General features: G+C 35.2%; 1 protein-coding gene and 2 long non-coding RNA genes across 31 annotated transcripts in view; all 3 read left to right on the top strand.

Moving 5' to 3' along the window:
* Positions 1-27,967, top strand: part of ptprub (protein tyrosine phosphatase receptor type Ub) — a 442,833-nt gene that overhangs the window by 231,521 nt on the left and 183,345 nt on the right. For all 29 annotated transcript variants that reach the window (XM_009292423.5, XM_073924678.1, XM_073924674.1 and 26 more), the window contains 1 exon segment: positions 19,464-19,539. In XM_009292423.5, the coding sequence (XP_009290698.2) occupies positions 19,464-19,539 (76 nt within the window).
* LOC141378240 (uncharacterized) lies at positions 5,659-8,282 on the top strand. The gene is made up of 2 exons (XR_012392251.1): positions 5,659-6,437; positions 8,014-8,282. It is a non-coding gene; the product is annotated as an uncharacterized lncRNA (long non-coding RNA).
* Positions 21,408-25,089, top strand: LOC137487935 (uncharacterized). Its single transcript, XR_011006760.2, has 6 exons — positions 21,408-22,022; positions 22,268-22,411; positions 23,127-23,243; positions 23,335-23,376; positions 23,696-23,782; positions 24,167-25,089. It is a non-coding gene; the product is annotated as an uncharacterized lncRNA (long non-coding RNA).

The following is a 27,967-nucleotide window of genomic DNA, read 5'->3' as shown; positions in this document are numbered from 1 at the left end:
ATTGGCATGTTTGATGTGTGTGCCAATTTTCGTACATGTGCGTAAAACGTAGCGTGGGGACCACTCCGTCAAATGTGCATAGGTGGCGATATTTTGCCACACCCACTTTCAAAACCTATAACAAACACAATTTTTTTGTGTGCAAAGTTTTGTGAGTTTTCGAGAATGTTTAGACCTTCAAAAACTATATTCATTTTAGAGAAGAAGAAACGGAGCAAATCCAATAGGGCCTATGCACGGTAGGTGCTCGCCCTATTAAAAAAAAGTAAAATATAGAAAAGTTGGATTTAAACCACTTTTCACTTAGGGCCTACTCACACTATGCTATCCGAACCGTGCCACGCCCGTTTCCAGGATGGTTTGAGAAGTCTGTGGCCCGGTCGGAAGAGGTGTGCCTGAGCGTGGTTCATTTGGGCTTTGGCGCGGTATGCTTGTGTGTGAGTGCAAAACGCGCCTAAGCCTGAAAAAAAGCTGAAAGCAAGAAGTGATTTTTTTTAAGGGACTGTTTCATATGTGTTTATTAATTATTCTTACTGTTCAATGAACGCAAACTGTCGTAGTTTATTTAAGACGCAAACTCCTCACTGCACCACAGCTGCGCCTTCAATGCAGGCCCGAATGTAATGTGAGTGCGGGCCGTCAGGGGAGACAAACTTAAGCAAAGAAAGAGTGTTCGGCTCTTCTCTCTTAATTCAGCGGGAACAGTACATCGAGAAGAAAACGGTTCTTAGCAGACATCGGGTAAACAGGGTAAATAGCAGGAGTGATTGGGTGCAGAAGAACAACCAGCAGAAACAGGAGTAAAGTAACAGACCTGCTGTATGTCGGCGTCCATATGGATGCCTCTGGGTCTGGACACAGACCTCGATCCGCCTGTTAGTGATCACTGATCTAGGCTATCTTTGCTAAAACAACAAAAAAGGCATTCGTTATGTTTAAGTTTCTGTTGAAACTCTGATGGCGATGTGCTGTGATTTGGCCTCACCTGCGCATTTGCACTGTATATCTTCTTCACATGCCAAGCTGAAACCCACAGAAACTCCACACACATACCGACACATGAGGAAATGTGATGTCAACAACAGATTTACATACTAAAAAGTGATTGGACAGGTCTTCGCACGTGCAATGAGCATGAAAGGTAATCAGATGCATACAAAGGCAGAACTGCTTTGTTGCACTTGTTTTTATTAACAAACCAATATTAATAATGCATATTCTGAACCACGGATCGCAGGATGCACCGAACCATGGGAGGACAGCAGGACGAAATTTTTATTTTTTTTTTACCTAGAACCATTGCATCCCTAATATTAATAATGCATATTTTGAACCACGGATCACAGGACGCACCGAACCGTGGAAGGACAACCATTTTAGCTTCTATTATACATGTTATGTGACATTATTTAAAATAAAAAGTGAAAGGAAATGCTAGCAGATCACTTTCTCCAGGTGTGTCAGAGCTTCTTGTAAAGCATGATTGCTAATGATACACTGTTATGCACTCTTTCTCTAATAATAGTGCAGATGTTTAGTCTTTCATCTTACAGGAAAAAAGTGTGCATATTGCTTCTATATTTGAGAACCAGTGGACGAACGAATGCCATACTAGTTTGTGCATCTGATGAGATGATGAGCTTGCTCTTTCTCAGCGTAGTTTTCTCACGGTTGGAGTCAGCACACTAAATCACACTTTGGGTCTGGAAGATGGCAGGCTGTCCTGATCAATGGCGAAACTAGAGCTGTGGCACAGTCCCAGCGGGGGCCACGTCAAGGCCAGTTTGCTAAAACTGGCCCAACAAGAGGGATAATTTAAAGCTCGATTCGAGTATGCTTTGAAACCTATCGAACAATCTTTTATGGCAATGAAAGTTCGACAACCTTGGCTGTCGCCTGTAATTAAATTCAACACATTTATGTGTACTTACCAGTAGATGCTTTGTGTGTTTCTTTTGTCCCAGTTTCCGTCTCTTCTTCACACTTCCTGCTGACTCTGTTTAGCTTGTCCTGCAGTTTCTCTTTTGCACTCTCACATGCCTCCTTTCATTCATTTCCCTGCTTCTCAAATCCAGCTCTCGTGTCATTTTTCAGGAAGAGTTTGGATAAGCAGAAAGACAGGAAATGTTTATCCAAAAATGCAAATCCCCATGTCATTCCAAATCTGTATGCAGCTGTTTAGGGTCCATAAAGATGTAGAAGTGAATCATACATATTCTGCATCACTGCATATATAGTGCATGAAGTCAATATTCACGTCATCTAAAGTCTTACGATAAGTTGTTTCACTATCAACATTGAATACACTATGTGATGAATGATGTGTCCATCCAGTTTTTTTTTTTTTTTGCTGAATATATCCTGACAATGTGAAGTTAACTCTGTAAGTGTTTAGTTTGTGATAACAACTGATTGGATATACACATTATCCTGCTTCTAATATGGTCAATTCACACAGAATTACACACACGACTACTCGGTTTGAGTCCAGTGAAGAACGGTTCAAGAAAGCGGGAAAGACAAAAACAGAAGCCAAAAAATACATTTTTGTGAATTACATTCGTCTTCTGGATTGCTTTTTAAAACTGTTGGTTGGGTTTAGGAAAGGACGAGGGTGGGTCAGTCGATTGGTCAGTCAGTCAGTCATTTAGTCAGTCAGTCGACAGCGGTCTCTGGTGGATTTACATGAAGACAGTAGGCGCGAAAGGCACTTGTAAGGGAAATTTGAAATCTCAAAAAGTGTACACATTGACCTCTGGTGGATTTTCGAAAATAAAACTACAAAAAAAAAAAACTTAGCTCCTGGGACGTATTTGACAGTCTCCAGAAATGTATATAGAGGTACGTTTTCAGAATGAGCCAGGGTTGAACTGTTGGACTGTTAGCTGTATCATCATGCTTAACCACTCACTGCATAGAAATATAGTAGACATCAGAATTTTTAGCCCTCCTGTCCTGGACTATTAGCCTCCTTTGTATATGTTTTTTCCAATTCATAAAGTGCAATTTAAAGACTTAACTAGGTTAATTTGGTTAATTAGACAAGTTATGGTATTTAGGCAAGCCATTGTTTAACAGTGGTTTCTTTAGACAATCCAAACATTTATATTGCTTAAGGGGGCTAATAATATTGACCTTAAAATGTTTTTTATTTTATTTTATTTTTTAATCAAAACTGCTTTTATTCTAGCCTACATAAAACAAATAAGACTTTCTCCAGATGAAAAAATATTAGAGCAAATACTGTAAAATATTTCTTGCTTTGTTATCCATTGTTTGAGAAAAATTCTGACTTCAACTGTACATCAGAGTCAGCTGTATGAATCAGCTGATAAGATAAGGTTGTTTATGAGCTCTAAAATGCCATCTTGGTGCTCACACTGCCAAAATTTGAAGTCGAAACTACCCCATTTCCCATTCTGGTGACACATAAAATGTAAGATGGTTAGAAATCAGATTTGATAACCAATATGAACTGTTGTATAATCATTTATAATCCATTACAGGTGACAAAACGATCCGGGAAATCCAATAAATGTGCAGTACTAATACTGATATCCTCTTATTTCATTTTCAGTACAATCCACAAATTTAACAGATGCGAGATGTCAGAAACTGATTTTTTATAAAACAAGAGAGCATGTCTACTAAACTAAACTGTTGTTATCAGAGAATAGCACACCTTGGAATGTTGCAACTGACCAATTACAATCAAGTTTAATTATCTCTTACCAATTAAATTTGTTTCCCTTCAGGCCAAATTTGCAGCCAGTCCTTCAGCTGAAATTTAGCAGTTCACCCAAAAACGACAATTAACATTTACTTGCCCTCAAGTGCTTCTAAATGTTTATGAGTTTCTTTTTTCAGTTGAATATATAAAACAAGATGTTTTGAAGGATATTGCAAACCAGCAGCCATTGACAACATTATGCATCATTTTTAATATTTCTTTTTGTTTAACAAAAGAAGGAAATTCAAAAAGGTTTGGAACAAGGCAGAGTAAAAATAGCAGAATTTTAATCTTTGTGTGAACTGCCCCTTTTGTTCGTCATATGGTGTATTTTTATGATGCTTTTTTTTATTTTATTTTTATTTATTTATGTATTTTTTAAGAATCCCTATACAGTATGTTACGGTGGACTTTAATAGGGCATAATTCAAATGATTCTGCTATTGTGTTTCATAGAAAGAAAAAATAGAGCACACATTTTTGGATATAAATGTTATTGAGTTTTTATTTTTTGGAGTGTTCATTTAAACCAAAAGAGTATGTGAAAATGTGTTTATCATTTCAAGCAGAACATTTTTTTCCCCTCCATCAAGTCTGAGAGCATAACAAGGGTAAATGGAGCTGTGTGCCCATGTCTGTGTCATCCTGGTCTTTTTCCTGGAACAGCGAGTCAAATACACGAACTCTCTGAATTTGCCTTTAGGATGTGCTTTAGACCTTTGCTCTCAGGCTCAGAAACGCAGAAAAACAGACATTGTGCATGTCCTCAATTTGTTTTCCAGTGTGGATTTTTGTCCTCGTACTGCATTTGTCTATCTGTATTTTCGAGAATGAGAATGATGAGAGATTTAAAGATTTATGCCACTGTAGCAATGTCTGATCAAACCTCTTTATAGCTTTGATGGCTGCATACTTGCTCAACAATTTCCTTGTGAATCACCACAACACAGAACATAACAAATAGAGCGAAATAAGCACAATAGGAAAAAATAACATTGTCTACCGTCATAAAGTAATACAAAACGAATAAAGGCAGAGATATCAGTGTTAAGGGCTGCTTTGTGACATTGTACATCGTGTTTCAGCCAGTAAACAGTAAAGACTTCTTTTCTAAGTAGTTCTCCAAGGGCATTGTGGCTTTTAGATGATGTTTAAATATCCATTGTTTGCATCAATAGCATACAGTATTTGGCTCATCTGTGAGTGATTGCTCTTGTTGAAGAGGTCCACTTCTCTTGAAAAGATGAGGACTTTGCTTTTAAAGAGCGACTTGAGTGCTGAGAGATCTGCAAAACCATATGACGTTTTGTTTTGCCAGAGCTGAAAACGCTAAACTGATTATTTTCTTGAAATGAATCCCTCGTTCTTGTAACAAGGCCACCCGGACTGAAATTCTATTTGGGAAGAGCTAATAGCCTGTTTGTTGGACTCTTTTTTTTGTTCTTCCCCCACTCCCTCATAATTAAGGGTTTCATTCAAATGAATGTTTATTTCCTCATAAGCGTAATGAATGGATTTAGCTGGTAATAGATTTCTGATAAACAAGCCCACAGGTTGATTATTTAGACAATGCAAAGTCCACATTGGTTGCTTCTTAACTGCTTTTTGTTGAATGTGTCGTAATTGCACTCTAAAGTAAACACTAGGGTGGCTTGTTGTTTTGAATTGGATTAAGAATGTCTTTTTGTTTAGTTTTTTTTAAATTCCACTTTGTGATAAAATAAAACTCATTTATTCAAATTAAAAAGGTATTAGAGGTATTACTATACTGCTCACCAAAAGCAATACAACAACAAATAACAACAACAAAAAAGGATTTATTATTATTATTATTAGTATTATTATTACATTTATTTATTTAAGATTAAATAAAAAATAATAAATAAATAAATGAATAAATAAATATGTATTAATAATAGTATTATACAATTATTATTCTAAATAAATAGCAGAAATCAAAACTAAATGTAACTGGAAAACAATGTAGACACAACTGAAGTGACATGCTCATAAGATCATTTAAGAAATATTTAGCATAAATGTTCATTTCATTTGAATAAAATTCTATAGACAATTCGGTACAATACAAAAAAAAAATGTTTTATACAATTATTTGTTGTGTAGACTTGACACATGGGTGAGAATTAGGTTTATTAAGTCTTACCTCCCTGACTCATCATCCCTCCTTTTGCTTCATACAAAAAAAATAAATAAATAAATAAATTATCAGGAGCCATGCTTAGTCTAAATAAGATCACCATCATATTTTTTTAAAACTTTAGTTTTGTCGACTTGCAAACCTCACTGCATGCCGACATCTTTGCATAAAAGAATGTTACGCCGATTTCACAACCACTATAGGCTCATTCTGGAAATGTAGCCCTACTCTATATATATATTTATGGATCTCGAAAATTATGTAGTGAAGTACATATGATTGCAATTCGTCTTTAAAATGAAAGCAACAGGGCAGTATAATGGAGTTACTTTTCACTTTTACCAGCTGATCGCTTACCACCTTATGGAAGGCTTTCCCGCTGTTACCAGTTTGTCCAGTTTGCTCACTATGTACGGTGGCGAACTTGTGAAGTATAGAGGAGTTGACCACGATGACGGGGTTTGAGTCCGGTGAAGAACAGTTCCAGAAAGCAGCTAAGATAAAAACAGAAGCCAAAAAATAAAATAAACATGTAAATAACAGGGTGAGGTCAGTGGCGCCCCCAGAAAATTTTCTTAGGGGTGGCCAGAAGAGGCCGCACCAAATCTTGGGGTGGCACACAAAAAAAAAATTATGAATTCAGTGTAATGTTATATTTTTGTTTTTGGTAAATGTAATAATGTAGTTTTTATTCATTTAATTAATTCTTCTTGAAATATTGCTATTTATTCCTTGAAGTAATTCAGGAAGTACATGTGCAAACCAAATAAAAATTTATGTTTAGTTTAAAAACACTTTTCATATATATATATATATATATATATATATATATATATATATATATATATATATATATATATATATACTGTATAAATAACTTTTTACGTGCTTTTATTGTACATCATATGGTATATGCCATGTCTAAAATTAATGAAGATTAATGAGTTTATTATTCCCAGAGATGGGTTGCTGCTGGAAGGGTATCCACTGTGTAAAAATGTGCTGGATAAGTTGGCGGTTCATTCCACTGTGGGGACCCTGGATTAATAAAGGGACTAAGCCGAAAAGAAAATGAATGAAAGAATAATGAGTTTATTAATTACCCAAACAAATGATCAAACTGAACCAAAAAGGCATTACTATACACACTCACTATACCTAATAATATCATTTATCCATATTACTTTTTGAGCCATTTTATTAATGCAGCTTCTTCTATTGATAAACTGTACCTTAAGGTAAATATTAAATTGCCATTGCTGTCTATTGAAGGTGTGTGCGTGCTGTCAACGACGATCGGGAAGGGTAGTGGCGGTTCTAGTTTAAATGTCACCCTGGGCGAACCACCCTATACACCCCCACCTCCCTTGAATTGTTAGATTTGTTATTCAATAAATATAACAATTTATTTATATTTATTCTAAATATATACAATTAATATTAATATACAATTATTTTTCTAAATAAATAACAGAAATCAGTCCTAAATATTACTGGAAAACAACAACTGGAGTGATATGCCAACATCACTTAAGAAACCTTTTGCATGAAAATTAATTATGACAATTCTAAAGAATACAAAAAAATGTATTATAGAATTATCTGTGGTCTTAGACCAGATCATGGCTGAGAAATCATGTTATGAAGTCTTACCTCCCTGACTCATTATCCCTCCTTTTTGCTTTAAAGGCATGCTTAGTGAAAGTAACATCATCATCATCATCATATTATATAAACTTTAGTCGACTTTCACCTCTGCACAAAAGGCTGTTACTCCGTTTCACGGCGCATGAGCGGCGAGTATTTTGTCGGCGTGCATGCAAACAACCAACCAGGATTCACACAGGAGTGCGTGAGGCGCGCGGGAATGGTTTTCTGCGCGCATGCGTCAGTTTGCTTTCACCAGCATTGAACCAGCACTAAGGGGGAGAGACAATGAATCAGCTACGTCAATAACACCAACAATAATTTAGTGGCTGCATTTTATTTATTTAAACGTTGTGGATTTATAAGTACATGATGTCAACAGCAAAATTATATTGGGGTGGCCAAAGGGGTGGCCACAGGGGTGGCCAGAGTTTACCGAGGGGTGGCTGGCCACCCCTTGGGGGCGCCCCTGGGTGAGGTATATATGGTAAAATCTGAAAACATGGTAAAAATCAGATGAGGGCTTTACTTTTTTGATAGATTTTTTATGGAGGTGGTTGGGGGTTTCATTCGGTGCTTTTGAAAAAGCTATTGGTTGGGTTTAGAGAAGGATGAGGGTGGGTCAGTCGATCGGTCATTCAGTCAGTCAGTCAGTCATTCAGTCAGTCGACAGCGACCTCTGGTGGATTTATGTTAGAAGACCATTTGAGATCTCAAAAAGCATACACAGCAGCCTCTAGTGGACTCGAGGAAAAAAAAAAAAAAACTCCTGTGTCGTATTTGTCACTCTCCAAACATGTGTATCAATCAAAATGAGCCTGGGTTGTTTACAACGCATGAGCAGCTTGTACTTTTTTAGCATTCATGTTCACAACCGGGTCTCACACCGGGAGCAGAGCAGGAGCAGCGCATGCAAAAGCAATTCAAGGGGTGCGCAAGTATAGTTTTCTGTGCACATGCGTCAGTTTGCTTTTTGATTAAACTACATTGTTTTTACCGGTGTTGGTATGGTTGCTCATAGAGAATAACATCTTTAATCTTTATTCTGAGATTACCCCTCTTAATAAATACAATTGCATATGATGTAAATCGTATTTCAAAGCATTCACCTGCCCCAGTAAATGGAGTCTAGCAACACCCCTGGTTATAATGCACCGCGTGGGCTTTGAAACGAGACAGCAGTCTGTATCTCACCATATGATGGACCTCTATGTTTCTGTGACAATATGATAGCACATTTTCTCCTGTCCACTGTGTCTGAACAGAGTGAAACTAGATGGAATGAAGGACAATTGAATACGAGGAGGCGGCGAGAGATCGGGTGGAAGAACGGAATGGAGACGTGGAGGAATCACCTTGAGTTTGAAATATTCGAGTTGAAATCTCCCCCGTCTGCCATGCTCGCTCATATATTTCTGCTGTTATTGGTGAAGGTGTAATAGATAGTGGGAACTTGTTATCAAATATTAAAGATGTTATCGGGCCTGCCAGGGCTGCCAAAAAGAATCTCGCTTCAGCCCATCCGCGCCTTTCCTTCTGTATATCTCTCTCTCTCACTTCTGTCTCTCGCAAGCTTCCAATTAAATTCACATCACATCAACAAATCTGTGTCTGTGTATTCCTCTCTCCGCCACGTTGCACAACAAAGCTGAAGCTATGAAAGAGTAATCGAACTTGACACATTCTTAAGAAAAGGCACGAGAGTGTAAATAATAGAAATGGAAGGTGGGTAGAAGCAAGAAATGTAAGACATAAGAAGACATAAGGTCAGATCTATTAATAATAGTAATGTAGATGAATCAAATGCATTCCGCTAGGATGAATTCATTGCATGAGCTGATATGATAGAGTGCACTTCATTTTGTGCTTTGGAGTTTCTTTGTTTTAATGGTCTTGTTTTAATCTGTTGAATGAAAACATGTCGAACCGCAGACGTTTTCATTAAGTGCTTGTTATCTTTGCTCAAGTTAGACATGAGTTAATTTCCATTGCAATGATGTACTTTAACTTGCTGCCTAACATTTTTGGGGGAAATTAACTATTAGTGACTCAACAGTAACTCAAATATCCACTTGGTACAACTGAGGTTTGCCGAAGAAAATTCAACTTTGATTCAACCTTGCAGCAGTAGAAGATCACTTCTGATATAGGAGTCGTTTACCAAAAAATTAGGGATGCATCGATTCCAATACCTGGATTGGATATTGGTTCAATATCGCATATTTTTGCTGAATCAGGTATCGGCCAGCACATACCGGTCCAAATCCGATCTTGCACGTGCACTATATTCTGTGTAATTTCTAAGCCAAGGAATTATATTATAAGGCACTAGAAAGTTGTCATGTATGCGTACTATATTCCAAATATTCTGAAGCAATTCTATAGTTTAATGTGAAGTGCAGATGAATATTCAAGTGCTTGAATTCATGTTAAGTTCAGTGCTTCCTTTCGCAACACCTGTCAATCATCCACTATTCATTCACAATTTAAACTGCGAGTAGCGGCACAAAAAACTTTGTCCATGACTATTTGTTCCTGTTAATATAAACAAACGGTGGATAAATACATTTAGTTTTGCATGAAATTGAGTAATTTTTAACCTCCAACAAGGAGTTCATTGTTGTTTCTAAATCATGTTTCACTGTGTCTGTTAGATCAGCAGATTGCATTAGCAACACTGGAGTAGAGAGGGTTAGTACCTGCTCTTCACACACAAAGTAGGCTTACCTGACATTGTACTTACCGTTGGACAGATCCCTAACGCACTAATTTCTTCCCTTTGTGCTGCTATGGTTTGGAAGTGTCTGCAGATACCGGAGGGCTGCACAGTGTGTCACCAGTGCTTTATCTATTCAGCAGCTGCGCAGACACGACGTGCGCCGCTTTGTAAAATTATTCTCACAATGAGTTTTTGTTCTCTCATCCTTTAGACTGAGTTTATTCTTACGAGGGCAATACTTTCAGTGCTTTGAATAGTTTGTAAAGCCTGGCTCATTGTGGTCAATGTATTTGATCCACTTGTCATTAACAGAAACCTTAATAACAGAAAAGGCAGTGTTTATTCAGTAAAACTGGCATCAGACAGTTTAGTGTCAAACCTGTAGGAAAATATCAGGCTTTGCTAAAGTGCTGGTTATTTTACCAACGATTAGGGTCAATAGTGGTAGCCTTTTACAGATTTCAACAAAAATCTTAATATTAAAAAAGAAAACATAAGCTGGACCAGAACAGATCAATGCTCAAATCCTCAACCCATCTCTGGGAAACATCCATACAAACTCATTCACATTCATACACTACGGACAAATTAGCCTACCCAATTCACCTGTACCACATGTTTTTGGACTGTGGGGGAAACCGGCGCACCCGGAGTAAACCCACGCAAACGCAGGAAGAACATGTAAATTCCACACAGAAAGTCCAACTGACCCAGCCAAGGCTCGAACAAGCAACCTTCTTCCTGTGAGTCGACAGAACTACCTACTACGCCACTGCGTCGCCACTATACAGTAAAGCATTTTAAATTTGCAAAACTGAGACAGCGCCATCTAGTTCATTTGTCATCTGAAATGTGCATCGAAATGTACCCGGAGCAATGTATTTTACATTTTAACACAAAAAAAAATGTAGGCTGAGGCACATATTTCCAATGAGCTTGTATAGGGATGTGCTGGAGGAAGAGGTTTGGATCATGGCTGTACCTGTACAGTCAACAAATCCGCAGAAACTGTGTAATGGACCCAGAATTTCTAAAGCTCAATCTATGCCTCAAAAATTATTATATTCAGTCCGCTGAATATTATCTTGCTGATTGTGCCCAAAAGCCTGATATAATTATATTCACATGACATATTAACAAAAAGCTATGATTCTTACCACAGCTGTACTTCCAATCATTTTTATTGTGTAATTTTTTACACAAGTTGTACTATAGTTCTATATTCTACATTTGCAAATACTTGCTATAGTCTAGAATTGTAAATCACTTAAAGATAAAGGGATAGCTCTTAGGGATAGTTCTCCAAAAAAGGTGAGTCTTGTCTTCTTTTTGCCACATTTACAATATTAGCAACTTTGTAGCTGCCTGCCACTCTGGGTGATGATCTGCTGCAAATGTCGGTCTGTCTAGGTATAGCACGCAAAAACAATCGGCCTCTGAGTGTGCAGAGAAAGGATCACTTGAGCTCTACTGGTGCTCCTAGTGGCTGTCGCTCAAGAGAGTCGCTCTTTATTTGCATAAATGTTGCAGGGTTCTCAACTTTGTCGCGTCACACGATCTGCCCACCCGGTCGCAAATGGTCTCTTTAGCTCGCATAGATGGAGGTCGCCGGAAGTCACTCACTCTCCATTGAAATGAACGCTCGCTTGTCGCTTTGCCGCTGAGAGTCGCTCGTAGTCTGAATAAGGCTTTACTCACCCTCTACTTGCTCCAAAATTATTTGAGCTGCGTTCTTCTGTTGAACATAAAGGAAGATTTTCTGACAAATGCCGGAAAGCAGCATCTATTGACTTCTATAGTATTTAATAATACTGAGCAACTAATGTGTTTGGGAAACAAATCCAAGCAGAATTTTTTGAATAGCTGTTAATAAAGAAACATTCTTTTCAGGTTCTAGATGTTGTAGTCACAACATCCACCAGCAGGGGCCAATTGGACTGAGCTAATCAGACAAACCTTGATAGGCTGGTCAGTTCTGCATAATTCCGAGGCGAGCTTGTCCTTGTTAAAGAGTCTGGTTTGTTTGTGTCTGTCCTTCTTGATTGCGGTCCTTCACATCTTCCTTCTCTCTCTCTCTGTCTGAGCTCCTCTTGTTCGTCCTCTCATCAACCCCAGGATTTGACTTTATGCATTTTAACCTTTTCAGCTGGTGCGTCTTGTTTATAGAATATACTTTCAGTTGTATTAAAAAATTTAAATAGGCAATGATTAGTAATTACAACCTGAAGTCTTCATACTGGAATTAAGTAATTAAGAAATTACATGTTTTGGTCACTGCAGATGTCAAAATGTGATAGATAAATAAAAGGCTAAATTGATTGAGAAACTTGATTTTCCTACATTGATTTGACTTCTACTCATGCTTCTCTCTTATTAATTAAAGCGCTCTCATACCTCTGTTAATTTGATCCAATAATCCATTCATGCCATAAATTTGGGACTGAAAGCATTCTCACTCATTTTATATATACCCATCATAAATCAAAGCTGGTTCTTACACACGCTGTTTATTCTCCACGACTGAAGTTGCCACTGATTAGAATAAATGTGATACAGCTAGAGATTTTAATAGCGATTTTAAGAGCGTCTCTGTAGACGTAAAATTCTTTTGTTTTGTTTTTCTCTACTGATGACATGAGAGCATCAATAGTCATGATATGCTTTTTATTCTTCTATTACATTTTTATTGTTTTGAAATTGTATGAACACCCCAAAAAATATAATGAAGACATTCAAACACAGGAATACAGAGAGTTGTGAAACAAAAATGGTCATGTCATAATTTTTTATTTATTTTTTTTTAAGTAGTGAACAATTAGGAGAACAGTCAACTTATAGTAATGAGCATAATGGAGGAAGCTCCAAACATTTTTGGGTTTTTATTTTTATTTTATTTTTTTTACATTTCGGGGAAACACAATATGCTGGAAATACTAATATGGTTACTTGAACTATGGTTTTATTCCATTTTCTCGAAGCAAACAGTCCTTGGCCCAGTTACAGTGCATTATCTGAACAAAAGTTCTTGCTAACGAATGCATGAGGCTGTCCAAATTAATAAGACATTTTACAGACAAGTCATTTCCAGCAAGGTGTACCCAATACATATATTGATACTGATATTTTGCTTTTATATTTTACATTAGGCTATTATTTGTGGATAAACTTATCTAGATATAGTAATAAACATTAAGTTTTTTTGAAAACAATGCTTTTGTTTTTTGCTTTTTTTTTTCTCATACCTACTGCAAACTTATATGAGCGATAATATAATTAAATGTGGAGGGGGGCCTTAAAATATTTTCCAGGGGAAAAGGGGGTCACAGGCAAAAAAAGGTTGGGAACCACTGCAATAAACTATACATGTACTAGAAATTTCTAACAACAGTAATATACAGTAGAGCTTATATTAAACCAACCAGAAATAAATTAATTAAAAATTAATAAACAAAAGTTGAGACACCAGGAACAGTACAGCCATGACATGTTGAAGGATAGTACAAAACATCTCTGAGTAATCTCCAGTTGCATCATCCTACAGGTCTGGTGTTAGTTTATTGTGGTTATACGGCAGTCATTTTCCAACATGAGATTAAAGCTGGGTTACAGAGCCCGAGCCATTGCTGGCTGTATATTTTGCTGTCTGGAGTCACTTTCCTCCTCTCTTACCGCCAAGCACGTCGTGTTTTTTAGATCCCAATCAGAGACTTCGCATCCATCTTCACGTATGTCGGCGCCGGTGGAGGTCAAGGCAGGGTTAGGAGGGTGAAATCATGCTCTTGCAGGATGAAATAAGAGGCGTCTGACGGACTGGAATGTTCTGCTGACCAGGTGATGGTGAAATTGAATGTGGAATGAAGTGCTGGTGCCGTGACAGCTCTGAGAGATACTGCCGTCAACCGTGTGCTGTTGGACCGCAACACATACTGTACAAATCCACTTTCAGTGATAGCACCACTCCCGGATATTTCCTCCAGATTTTGATGAGTCAGGTTATTCTGACTTATGTGGATTTGTGTGTACATCAATCAATAGTTTGGGGATAGTAAGTTTTGTTTTAGAAAAATATAAGGTTTATTTAGCAAGGATACGTTGATTGGAGGACCTCTTGGTGGCGCAGTGGGTAGCACAATCGCTTCACAGCAAGAGGGTTGCTGATTCAAGCCTCGACTGGGTCAGTTGGCATTTCTGTGTGGAGTTTGCATGTTCTCCCTGTGTTGGCATGGGTTTCTTCTGGGTGCTTCGGTTTCCTTCATAAGTCCAGAGACATAAGTGAATTGTGTTAGCTAAATTGACCGTAGTGTAGGTGTTTGAATGAGTGTGTACGGATGTTTCCCAATAATGGGTTGCGGCTGGAAAAGCATCTGCTTCGTAAAACATATGCTGGATAAGCTGGCGGTTCATTCCGCTGTGGCAATCCCAGATTAATAAAGGGCCTAAGCGAAAAGAAAAACAAATGAATGACATTGATTGGAAGTGATGCTAAAGTTGTTCGTAATGTTTGAATACTTCAAATAAGTCATACGTTCATCAAGGAATTCAGAATGTTTCACAAAAAAAAGTATTTGTTTAAACAAAATTTTTTTTAATAACATTAAAAAATTCATTCATTTTTCTTTGGCTTAGTCCCTTATTTATCAGGGGTCGCCACTGTGGAATTAACCGCCAGCTATTCCAGCAAATGTTTTACACTGCGTATTCTCTGGTTCACCGGTTTCGATTCTCTGCACAGATTATCTGGTAATGTGAGCCATTTAAAATTAATATATTGCACCTTGCCAGATTTAACATTATTCTTACAGTGGTGTGCAGATATTTATGACACAGATAGCTGCTGGTAGCTATTGAGTTATTGTCTCATTATTAAAGGGCACTCGTTTTACCCCTTTTACAAGATATAAGATAAGCCCTTGGTGTCTCCAGAATGTGTCTGTTAAGTTTCAGCTCAAAATACCTATCAGATAATTTATTATAGTCTCCAGAATATTTTTATCCAGAATATTACATATATTTTGGTGTCTGAGTACATTGTTGCTGTTTTTGTAGCCTGTGGTTTTAAATGCAAATGAGCTACTTCTCCCTGCTCACCGTTCCCTCATGTGTGTCTGCTTCACATCATGCGTTACATCAGATAAACAGCACAGTGACAGAGATTTATAGATGTATTTGTTCTATTAGTGGTGGAGTTTAAATTCAAGCCTTTCTGAAATGATGAGTCACACACAAATACCGTTTGCAGTACACACAAACACACACATCAGCGTTTGCTGACAGCATGTGACCATGGTGATTATAATGATTAAGAATTACATAGCGATTTTACTGTCTTTATTACAAAATTTCTCTGTTTTAAAAACTTTTGAAAACTTATAAAAATCACAGAGAGTTGTAACAAATATTTTAATCCCAGTTTATTTGCAAAAAAATTGTGTGGACATCTGTATACATGTTATTATAGAAACATGATGCCTTTCAATCAATTTAATGGGCGGGGAAAACCGCACTCCTACCTCATGTTGCGGTGGGCCTCAAAATCAGTGGGATTTGGGTCCTAATTTAACATCAGGGAACTTTTAAAAAGAGACTTGTTGGGTTTAAATCACTCCAATACGACTGTGGACACACTATACATACAGACAGTGTCCAAACAACTTACAAAAGTTGATTTTCATCGTAGTTGCCCTTTAAAACAATTAAAGGAATAACTATTTGATAAAAGCAAATTCAATCATCTTTAGAAATTCAATGTACCTTTTGTTAAGAATCATTATATCTCTGTTATTAATACAATAAATTACTGCACTACTTTTTAAGCAAGTTTCTAAAGTAAAAAAGGCCATTTTATGATGGAAAACCCAACATTCAGTCAAAACCATGATTGTGCTTGGTTACTCGATGGTAAACAAAAATAGTTTCTTTTATTTGAAACAATAACCTCAAGCGTGGGCAGCTGAGCAGACTGACTACTGTTGAAAGAGCAAACACGCTCTCAATGTGTAATAACATCTCATCACTGTCGTTCGCACAATATTGATTTGATTTCATTACACTGGAGCGAACGTCCTTTGCCCGTAGCCTTTGGCGAGCGTGGAGCTTCTCTTCAGGTCCCCGGGGACTCGTGGCCCTTACACTCGCATTATGAGACTGTGTGTCTTTGATAGTGTGCGCGTCTGTGTGTGTGCAGCATGCAGAATGAGAGCCATGTGTCACAATGAACGCAGGATCCTGATGAAGCCATTATTTCCTGTAGGCCTCAGGGGCCCTTAGTAAAGTTGGCATCTATTTTCTCTCTTTTCTCATTCTCTGTTGTTGCTCTGGCATCTGATTTTTTCTGTTTGTCAAAACTCTATAAAAAGAACTCAAGGAAAAGACGCCGAATGACAAAGAGATGAATGATGTGCTTTGAGTTTGTTTAGTTGATGCTCTTGTTCTTGCTTTCTCTCATTATTTCATTAATGTACGCTTAATGAAGCACAATGCACAAAGTGTCTGACAGTAATTAAAAAAACAGAGCAGTCAATCTTTTGAGCTGCTTTTTTTTGTAAACATGGTGATGGTGTTAACACTCAGCTTTGAGGAGTAAACAAGACGTCTGTCATTAAATCGGATTATGTATTTATGCTGCATTTTATAAATTAACTCTTTTAAAATGTAACAATATTTAATATCTAAACATTTACAATATATAGTTTCTTAAAGGGATAGTTCATTAAAAGGTTTTCAATTTCAAGTTTCTAGTTTATTTAAATAACATAATTTTTTTTTACATGCCAGTGTCTACGAATAGATTACATTAAAAAGAACACAAGTAATCTTGACAAACTAAACATCTGTCTAATGCTACAACCCTCAAGCAGCCATTGCAACTAGTTGTTTTTCAATGGGAAGCTTATAAAGCTTAATAAAGGCAGCCGGCAGCTAGCTCACTGCAACTCTCACATGGTCGTCCACTGAAACTAAGCAGGGCTGTGCCCAGTCAGTACCTGGATGGGAGACCACATGGGAAAGCTAGGTTGCCTCTGGAAGTGATGTTTGTGAGGCCAGCAGAGACACTCAACATGTGATCTGTGTGGGTCCTAATGCCCCAGTATAGTGAAGGGGACTCTAAACTGCTCAGTGAGCGCCGTATTTTCTATGAGTTGTTAAACTGAGGTCCTGACTCTCTGTGGTTGTTAAAAATCCCAGGATGTAGATTAGGGGTTTAACCCCAGCATCCTGGCCAAATTTGCCCACTGGCCTCATAGCCTCCCAACTATCCCCATGTCATAATTGGCTTCATCACTCCTCTCCACCAATCAGCTGGTGTGTGGTGTGCTGTCTTGCGCAATATGGCTAAATTTACTGTTTTATTTATTTAGCAAATATATAATTATATTTGCTGAATTTGTGCAAGTCGTACAGAACACGCTTATACAGTATTGTACAGTATATGTATATGGAGTACATGATTATCATTGTAATAACAAGAGACACACGCATTCATTGCTGTACATCACGGTTTATTTTGAATGGTAAGAATCCTCAGAACAACATTCTAAGAGCACATTTAGTCCAATAACACAATATAGTGTTGCATTATGGATGGTTATTCGTTTGTTTATGTCACTGTTTCTGCCGAAGACCTGTTGTTTACATTGTTTACTATGCTACTTGTGTGCAAAAAAAATTGCATATTTGTAGTAAAAGGCAAGATGATGTTACAGTTTACAGTGTTACAACTAATATAACAGCCACAAGACTGTCAAAAAGAGCTTTACAGCAACATAAAACTAAAAATACAATAAAAAAGTGAAAAACAAAATTTTATTTATTTCACACAAGAAGAAATGTTGTATTGTTAGATTCCAGTAGGTATGTTTCCATCCAAAAATGTGAATTAACTTTATAAGCAAAACTGGATTATTGCATAAAAGATGTGCAAAGTAAGACAAAGAGAACAAAATTGTCACTTCCTGATTAACTGGCACCAACTATCAACAGTAAAAATGGAATTTGCTGTGGTAGGAGAAGCTGCATGAATTTTTTCTTCATTTCTGAATATGTGGTGGCATTTGAAGGCGTGAGACGCAGAACACAGACTTTCTTGATTCTGGAGGTAATAATATAATAACACAAATACTAAAATGCTTAAGGCATTTTAGAATGACCAAAACAACATTTTAGCTGCTTTAAAGTGTGCTCAGCCTGCTGGTTTGTCCCTTCACACATATATCACCAGATGATGTCTTATAACAAAATCACATGACTTTTAATGTGCATACTGGAATTTTTTCGGTAAAAGTGTTTCTGTCATAGTCTATGTGCATCTTTTTATATTGTATAAAAAGTTTATCTATTCAGTTATGCGCATATGTTTTTTATTTGCATTTTCTAAATTTATGCACATCTTTTAAAATGCATTTTTTTATGCACATATCCAAAATGTGCAAAAAATTGGTGGATGGAAACGTAGCTATTGAGACATAATACAAATATATAAAAAATGCTATGGAAGTCCATGGCTACTGCTTTATTACATTCTTTAATATATATATATATATATATATATATATATATATATATATATATATATATATATATATATATATTTTTTTTTTTTTTTTGTATTTTGTGTAAATATGTGTTAAAAATAAGAAAAACAAAAGTAGAGGGTGAGTAAATAATGACAGATTTTTTATTTTTTTGCTGAACCTGTGTTTAATAATAATATAAAATATAAATATATAATATAAAAAATTTAAAATGAAAATACAATGATTTTAATAAAATTTGATTTTATCAAATGTATCTTAAATTAAGTATTATCTCAGTCTCCATTAATCTAACCACTCAAAAATGGGGTAGTTTAGTCTAAATTAAAATTTACTTCTCATTTACTGTCCATCAAGTTTTTCTGTTGATAAAACAAGATATTTAAAAAAATGTTGGAAACCGACTTTCATAGTTGGAAAAACAAATACTGTGGAAGTCAATGGTTACAGGCTTCTAACCCGTGTCTTCAACTCAAACAGGTTAGGAACAGGTGAAGGTGTGAGTACAGTAAATCAGTAAATCAAGTGAAGAATACAGTGAATGGTGACATAACTTTCAGCTTTGGGTGAACTGTTCCTTTAAGTGTATGATTTTCTGATAAAATTACCAAAACTGCTTGGATTTTATTGTCCAAAAATATTCAGTATAGGTCATGTTTTCCTGTTTTGTGTCCTCAGATTCTGCTGGAGGCGACTGTGGACCGCAAGGGCTACATTGCAGTGGACGACATCCTCCTGCTGAACTACCCCTGTTGTGAGTAACACACTTTAGATGTCTTTAAAGCATGTGTGAGTCAGATGTACAAACCTTTGCTTCATATCAGCCTCTTCATTGATGTCAATTTGTGATCTATGTGTATTTTGAGCCAGTGTGAATAAATATGTAAGAATTTTGATAAGCATAATGCATATCTTAGTAATATAACAATGTCTAATTGAGAATATATTTTATAGCAGTTATTTACAGTTAATTAGCCGTTGATTAGCAGTTAGTAATGAATGAATGAATAAATATGTAAGAATTTTGATAAGCATAAACCAGTAATGCATATCTTAGTAACATAACTATGTCTAATAGAGAATATATTTTATAGAAGTTATTTAACTTATTAATTCATGTATATTTATTTATTTATTTATTTATTGCATTATTATTATGATTCACAATTGGTGTTAATCAATATGATTATTTAATCTGTTTGTACATTGGAATGCTTTATGTATGTAACTAATATTATATATAACTGGTGAATAATCATAACTGATGCTTGACTTAAATTAAAAAATATATATTAATGTGCTATTTATTTGCAATAAAGTATATTACTTATTATTTAAATACATATTATAAAAGGCTGATATAAATACATATTAATGTGATTACCAAAGGTTAAAGATTGTTTGATTGATTGTGTTGTTTATTCAATTACAGTAAATATAATTAAATATATTTGTTTAATGCAATATAATTATATTTCCAGCATGTGCTTAGCCATTGACAAAAACCCAGTTCATTCAGCCACTGGTTTATTGTAACTTTCGTTAAAACTATTTCAGTGGCGATTTACATTATTCTCATTTACAGTACAGTTTTCTTAAGCATATCTTCCTATGCAAGTCCAGATGCATAAAGATCTTCCTGATATTTCTGTAAGCACATAATATGGATATCAAAGTCACCAAATTCACCTTTCATCCTTGTTTCAGTCTGTACTCTGGCTTCTGGCTTTTAGCTCAGCGGGACACTGTTATATTGTTTCTTTGATGATGAAAAGATCTAGTTTCCGTCTTGTATGAAAACTCTGAGCGGCAGGGTTTTTCCCCTTTTCTTTCTGTAGACCCTGTCACACTTCATTACAATTTTAGGTCAGTTTTACGAAGATTTTTATCATAGGAATGACTGGTCGATGTGCTGTATGATGATTGAATTATACAGAAATATTCAAATACATTTCAAAGTGTACATAAAGTGGCCAAATATAAATATTTGCTAAATAAATATTTATGAAACACACACAGTTAAAGTCAGAATTGTTAGCCCCCTTTGAAGTTTTTTTTTTTTTTTTTTTTTTTTTTTTTTTTCCCAAACGAGGTTTAACTGAGCAAATACATTTTCCCAGTATGTCTAATATTTTTTTCTTCCGGAGAAAGTCTTATTTTAATTTTAGTTTTTAATTAAAAAAAAAAAAACATTTTAGGGACAAAATGATTAGCCCCTTTAAGCTTTTTAATTTTTTTTTTATAAGATAGTCTACAGAACAAGCCACTTCATAACTTGCCTAATTACCCTAGCCTGCGTAGTTAACCTAATAAACCTAGTTAAGCCTTTAAATGTCACTTTAAGCTGTATAGAAGTGTTTTTGAAAAATATCTAGTCAAATATTATTGACTGTCATCAAAATTTTTTATTTTGTTTTGGTTATTTATTTATTTATTTATTTATTTATTTATTTATTTATTTATTTATTTATTTATTTATTTATTTATTTATTTATTTTATTTTATTTTATTTTATTTTATTTTATTTTTTAAAATATTTTTATATTTTATTTTATATATTATATATTATATTTTACTATTATTATTATTATTATTATTATTATTATTATTATTATTATTATTATTATTAAGTCTTTTAATAATTAATACATTTATGTATAGGACTTTAATTTTAATCAAGAATTGAATTGTGTAACTCAACTGACACCTAAAATGGCATCAAGAGTTAAAGAATCATTGCATTGACGAAGGCTTGCAGCTGAAACATTTGTGTATTTCTTTTCTACTGGGATTTATTTAGTACATTATTGAGTGCGGACCTTCTTTGGTATTTGTCAAAATTGATTTAGCATAAATAGTAACAATATCATAACCAAAAATAATGTGTTTTTCCATATGGTCAAATTGGACAGTGTACACTGTTAGACATTTCTGTAAATTACACAGTTATTTACTGTATTTCACCCAGTATAATACTGCAAATTCCTTTTACGGTAAATAACTGTATTTACCGTTGCATTATGGGAATTTAGTGTGACGTCGAACAACATATACAGCGATGTACTGTATTTGTAAAAATTCGTGTATTATACTGTATTTTCCACAACTGCTTCAACGCCACCTTGCGGCGATTCGACTACTCTGCACCACATTTTGCCTGAGGACCCTGGAGCAATTCTGGAGGACAATTTATTAGTGTGCCTGAAGAACATACTGGATTTAACAAACTTTACTCTGGTAAGCTGAGGCAGTGTTTCATTTTACAGAATGTTTTGTGGACGAGAATAGAACAAAGTAAAGTATAAAGTTGGCTATTATTATTTTCTCTGGCTTGGCGTTATTTCGCCCATTTGAGAAATATATCATCTATTAAGATGTTACCTTTATTTAATTTATTACATTAACACTACTATTACTTTAAATAAGACTGTTTATGACTATTAGCCATTGTTCTCGTCATATCTTTTTATTTATTTACATAGGAACCGGTGTTGCAGCGTGTTTTGGTTTAGGAGGGAACCAGAGGTATGCAGACAGTTTTGGAGGACACTTAGCACGAGACAACGGTCCGGCAGAGAGTGTTTTCCCCCAGAAGAATATGAATGAAAGACCAACAAATAATCCAGGTAAAAGCGCGTCTGTCTGTGCTGACAACACTCGACATTGATTTGAGCACCTCTATTGGCATTTGTTTGCTCGGCAACATTGGCTGAAGCGATCTTAAAATGGTAATGTTAACTGTTAGCTAAACTGAGCTAAGTTTATACTGAATTGGACTCAAACTCATTTTAACGTGCAACGTTTAACTTATATTGATTTATACTATATATATTAGATGTTGTGAACTTATTTTTCTCTGGTTTAGAGTAACTTAACGTTAGCTTGAGAAAATAACATCGCGACGTAACCTATAAGAACGTTAACGTAAATCTATAACGTTACAATATGCATAGAGGTAAAGTTGGTTTTATATTCGCACATTCGTTCATTTAGAAGACTCTATACTGTTTACCATGTTACTTTGAATATTCGATCAGAATTAGCATGCCAGTATGACTTGAAATCAACATTAACACTGTTTATTTGACCGTGAGCATGTTGTACTTTGATAGTCATTAGCTGCTAAAATGATTTCGCTATTTAGAGTTTGCAAATAATACTTTTATGAAATTAAATTATTAAGGGGGAAGTCTGAATCTGCTAATATAAAACCAATTTTATCTCTATGCATTTTGCTAATAACCACCTTTTTGCTATTTATTGTTTGCTAATTATTTTTTTATCACAACTCTTGACATTTGGTTTAACATAATTGTTACCATTATATTTTTTTCTGTTTAGATATGGCACTGGCACAGCAGCAGGTTTTGTCTGAAGAAACAAACAGCATTTCGGAGGAACATCTTGATCAGCACAGCCTTATGCTTAAAAAATAAGCAAGACCAGTAAGCAACCAAGGTAAACAAATAAAAAAAAGTTGTGTGGAGGTTGTGGATTGTAGCATGGTATTCTTATCTGTATTTTTGGCTTTTTTATGGTCTCAATATAGAATACTGGGAGCCTGCCTGTGCAAACTGGACCTCATACAACAGTAAGTACTGTACATCTATTTGTTTCTCAATATATTAACGTTACTTTTAATACAAAATGTGTCACATGTTTAGTTGCTAGCTAAATAAAAAAATCGTTTTCCCTTTTTTATTAAACCATTTAGTAGGTTTTTTTCATCTTTGTTTATAATATTTTTGAGCAGATTGAGGTCTGTCATGGGTCAGACATTTCAAAATACAATAATTAGTATTGGGATACATGCATTTGTCTATGTATTAAATGTCTTTTTCCCCATTTCATGTTGCCTAAATATTTTGTAATAAATAAAATAATACAATTTTTTGTATAAATAATTCCAGAGGATGAAACAAAATGCACAGCAACAACCAGAGTGAGCCAGAAGATAGCAGGAGAAGTAGTGAAGAGAATGACAACCATGAACAACAGTGAGTTATCCTTCTTTCACCAGCTAACTGAGAACTTGGATTAGGCGAGACACTCTCAATAATTGTATCAGTATTCAGTCAGTTTTAGTTTATTAGGAATACATAAAACAAATAGTCTAATCTGTCCTGCAGTGAATCAACCCATCACAAATGCTACAATGTTTTTGTAAAACCTTGTTAGGGAAAAAAATAAACAGGACATTCTGGTTAGTTATCTTTTAAACATGGTAGTGAGCAGGTTATGAGCAGGAGCCAGTTGCTCAGTACCAGCTGAAAACTACCCCAACCCAGCTGCCATGCTTCAAAATAATTAACCAGTATATGATTTATTTTTTTTAAACAAGCTTCTTCTATGCTTATGTTAGTCTGTTTGTCCTTATCCAGAGTTCTTCATAATCCTGGACTGGGCCAAATCCTGACCAGATGCTGTGGTGGTCATGGAGGAGTGAATCCTAAAAGACACACGTGATCAATGAGTTTCCGCATTGATCCAATGGGCCAGCCTGACCACCCGCTGGTGAACTTTCAAGCCTCTGGTGCCTAGACTGCGGCCTTGCACAAGTTTGGCTAGAGGAGAACTGGTCGTGCCCAACTGAGCCTGGTATCTCTCAAGGGCTTTTATTCTACACTTTCGTCAGTTGGTGAAGTTTGTTCCTTGCCACTGTCGCCACTGGATCACTTGGCTACGATTGGTGGATCGGTGGATTTGCTCTTCAGTGTTTGGACTTTCAGCAGTGACATTTACTGCTTCAATTCTGAAAACTGGACTGAAGCAGCTTCAATTTATAAGAACTTCTATGTTAAGCTGCTTTGACATCATTGATCTACATTGTAAAAGTGCAATAGAAATAAAGATGAATTGCATTTGAACATGTGAATTCAGACCTTGTTGAGCATTTGACACCAGAACTAGTAATATTTTAAAGTTGGGTTGTTTCTGAGTCGGCTAATAGTTACAAATATTTATTTTTCCAACAATATGCAATTCAGAAGTTTAAATTTTTATTGTACATGTATGTTCTAGTGCTTTGTGTGATTTATTTATTTTTAATGTGTTGATTTTATTGCTTAATGTAATTTTCACACATTTTCCTTAAATGCTTTAAGCATTATTAATGTTTTAAAGAATGGAATATTTTGTAATTGTGTCTGGTTTAATGTCAGTAGTACTTAGTACAATTGGTTTTTTTTTTTCTCAACAATATGCAGGTCAGACACTTAAATTAGTTTTGTACATGTATGTTAATGTGCTTTGTCATTTTCAATGTTTTTTTTTTCTTAAAATAAAATATTTTGAATGATTGAAATGTAATGTTTTTACACATTTTTAAGCTTGTTTTAAGCATCTCCAATGTTTTAAATAAAGAGTGTTTATTTTGTTAATATTTTGTAATTGTGTCTTTTTTAGGTCTATAGTATTAAAATAATATTAATAAAAATTATATTATAAAATATTTAGGACAAAATTAAAAGGTTTACAGTAGCTAACTGTTAACTTAGGTTTTTACAGTAGTTAACCATTTTCAGACACTACAGTAACATGCTGTAAACGGATTTAAAGTTGTATACTGTAAATCTAAAATACAGTAACTTACTGGCAACAGTGTTGCCAGTAAGTTACTGTAAAAACCCTTTGAAATGTCTAACAGTGTACTGTAAACCAACAACCAACTGCTAACAGCCGATTAATTAATTTCATGAGACCCAGCAGATTAAATGAACTATTAGAGTTATTTCTATAGAGTTGCTGCTATTCAACATTTACTATGAGTTGTGTACATCAGTATGCTGCGTATGTAGTGCGTTAGTTAGCAGGAAACTGATCCCCGCTGGTTGCCGACATACTGTGATGGCCTGCTAGCCGCCGGACATGCTGGAAAACAAACAGATCAGAGCAGGGAGGAGCTGTTGTGGTGTGTTTGGCCCTCCAGTGCAGTGTGTATGTGTGTGTAGAACTGTGATGTAAAAATCCTTTAAACATCTTAAATCCAGCAGTCAGTCATTTGATTTTGTATGCTGACTGTAGACTGGAAGTTAAAGATGCAGAGGCTAGTGCTGAAGACTAGGGCTTGATTAAAATGCTATTGGATGAGTTATAGGAATGGTAGAATTGGCTGTCATGAGATAATTTATTGTGCATTTTTGGTGTCAGATAAAGAGTTTAATGGATGTAGAGGAATATTTGTTATTGTTGCATTAAATCATTGTCATTCTCTTTAGTAATTGTTTATAAATGACAAAGAATTGTATATATTGAATGTCACTAAAGACACATTAGTTTGATCAAAAGTTCCAGTAGAGGCTTTCATTAAGTTTCTAAAGGATTTGTGTAATGTATGCTGTATGAACATCATTTATGAAAGAATAGTGACAAATCAGCACATCAAAAGTATTTCTGAAGGATTGTGTAATGCTGAAAACTGAAGTAATGATGATAGAATTTTAGCTTTGTATCAGAGGAATAACTAACTTTTTTTTTATATATTAAAATAAGTATTGAATAAACAGTTGTTTTAAAGGTGTTATAAATCCTTGTTGTTAGAAACATATTTTACAGGGTGTCTGCAGGGTCTAGAACAGTCTTAAAATGTCTTAAAGCTCAAAAATCTAAAATTTTTTGGCCTTTAAAAGTCTTACATTTACTGAAATATTGTGTTGTACGTTTTAAATCTTTTTTTTTTAAACAGATCTTAATTATTCATTGTTCATGTATTGCTACCCAATCTGGCCAAAACCCACACAATCACCAACAATCCATCTCAATAAAACTTTAATCTTTTTTATTTATGAAGGTCGTTTTTAACTCTGTTTGTTATAATGGTTTAATTATTTTGCTTACAATAACATTTATTTAAAAGTGCTCCATGTATTTACAGCATGGAGGACACCGATCTGGACCGATTGTTGGGCTTAGTGCTATAGATTTGAAAACTTTTTTTTTTTTTTTTTTAAGAAAGTTTATGTTGGAAAAAAAAGTGTATGGATATAAATAGAGTCTGCTTGTTTTACACAATATTTAAAATACTTTGCTAAGAAATATCTAAAAAAATAACTAATTATCAGTAATGTATTATTGTATTATTAAATGTATTAAAATATATTATTATTTGTTTGATATAGGGCAAATAAAAATCTTTCCCATCTGGGCCATTTGAAAAGTTCCTTTGCCTTTAGCACTTTGAGTCTAAAATGTTGTTCATATTAGTCATAAAAAATGTCTTAGTTTTAAATTTTATTTGGTAAAACCTGCAGAAATCTTGATTTTAGAAATCACCTTATATTAGATATCATTTCATTGCTTAAAAAGTGTAACATTTGTTCTGTAAAAGCTCATTTAAATCACACATTGTGATATCATGGTAGCACTTCGAAAGTTTCTCTCTACAGCAGGTGGTACCAGTTGTTTTAAAATTTGTAGATTAGTAACTTAGTATGTATCATAAACTATTATATATACACAAATTTCTTATTTTTATCAAAGTACCTTTAAGACAAGTCATTTCACTCGGTGGCTATCTTTAAAACGCCTCTTGGGCAGTATGCTCTGGCATTCTGTTTGAACGAGGAAACATTAAATTCTCCAAAACTGCTTGCCAAGCTTATGATTTTGTTTCATTTTACGAATCACCATGAAATTAAACAACTACTCTCTCATCGTTTCTATATGTTTGAATCACACGAAATCTGCAGAAACTCACGTTTGGTCCAAGCTCCTTACCCGGAGTATTTTCAGTATATTGTCTATAGCGATCAACGGTTGGCTCTTCTACTAGAAGATGGGCTTTATTTGCCAAATATCGATTGGCGATTGGCTCCTGGACTAGAAGGCGGGGCCTTATTAGTCATATTGACCATTATACTTTTCTCCCTTCAAAACAATACGAGTGACATGCCTTGTGTATTCTATAGTCTTTGTTTTTATTTATATATTTTGGTCTAGCACAGCACTAGAAAGTCAGTATTTTGTATTTTCTTATTAGTGACTGTATTTTCTGTGGACGACGCAGTGGCACAGTAGGTAGTGCTGTCACCTTACAGCAAGAAGGTCGCTGGGTCGCTGGTTCGAGCCTCGGCTGGGTCAGTTGGCGATTCTGTGTGGAGTTTGCATGTTCTCCACGTGTTCACGTGGGTTTCCTCCGGGTGCTCCGGTTTCCCCCACAGTCCAAAGACATGCTGTACAGGTGA

This window comes from Danio rerio, chromosome 16 (genome assembly GCF_049306965.1).
Source record: "Danio rerio strain Tuebingen ecotype United States chromosome 16, GRCz12tu, whole genome shotgun sequence".
NCBI lineage: Eukaryota > Metazoa > Chordata > Actinopteri > Cypriniformes > Danionidae > Danio > Danio rerio.
Note: the sequence above shows the minus strand (reverse complement) of the source record. Positions and strands in the feature narration are given on the sequence as shown.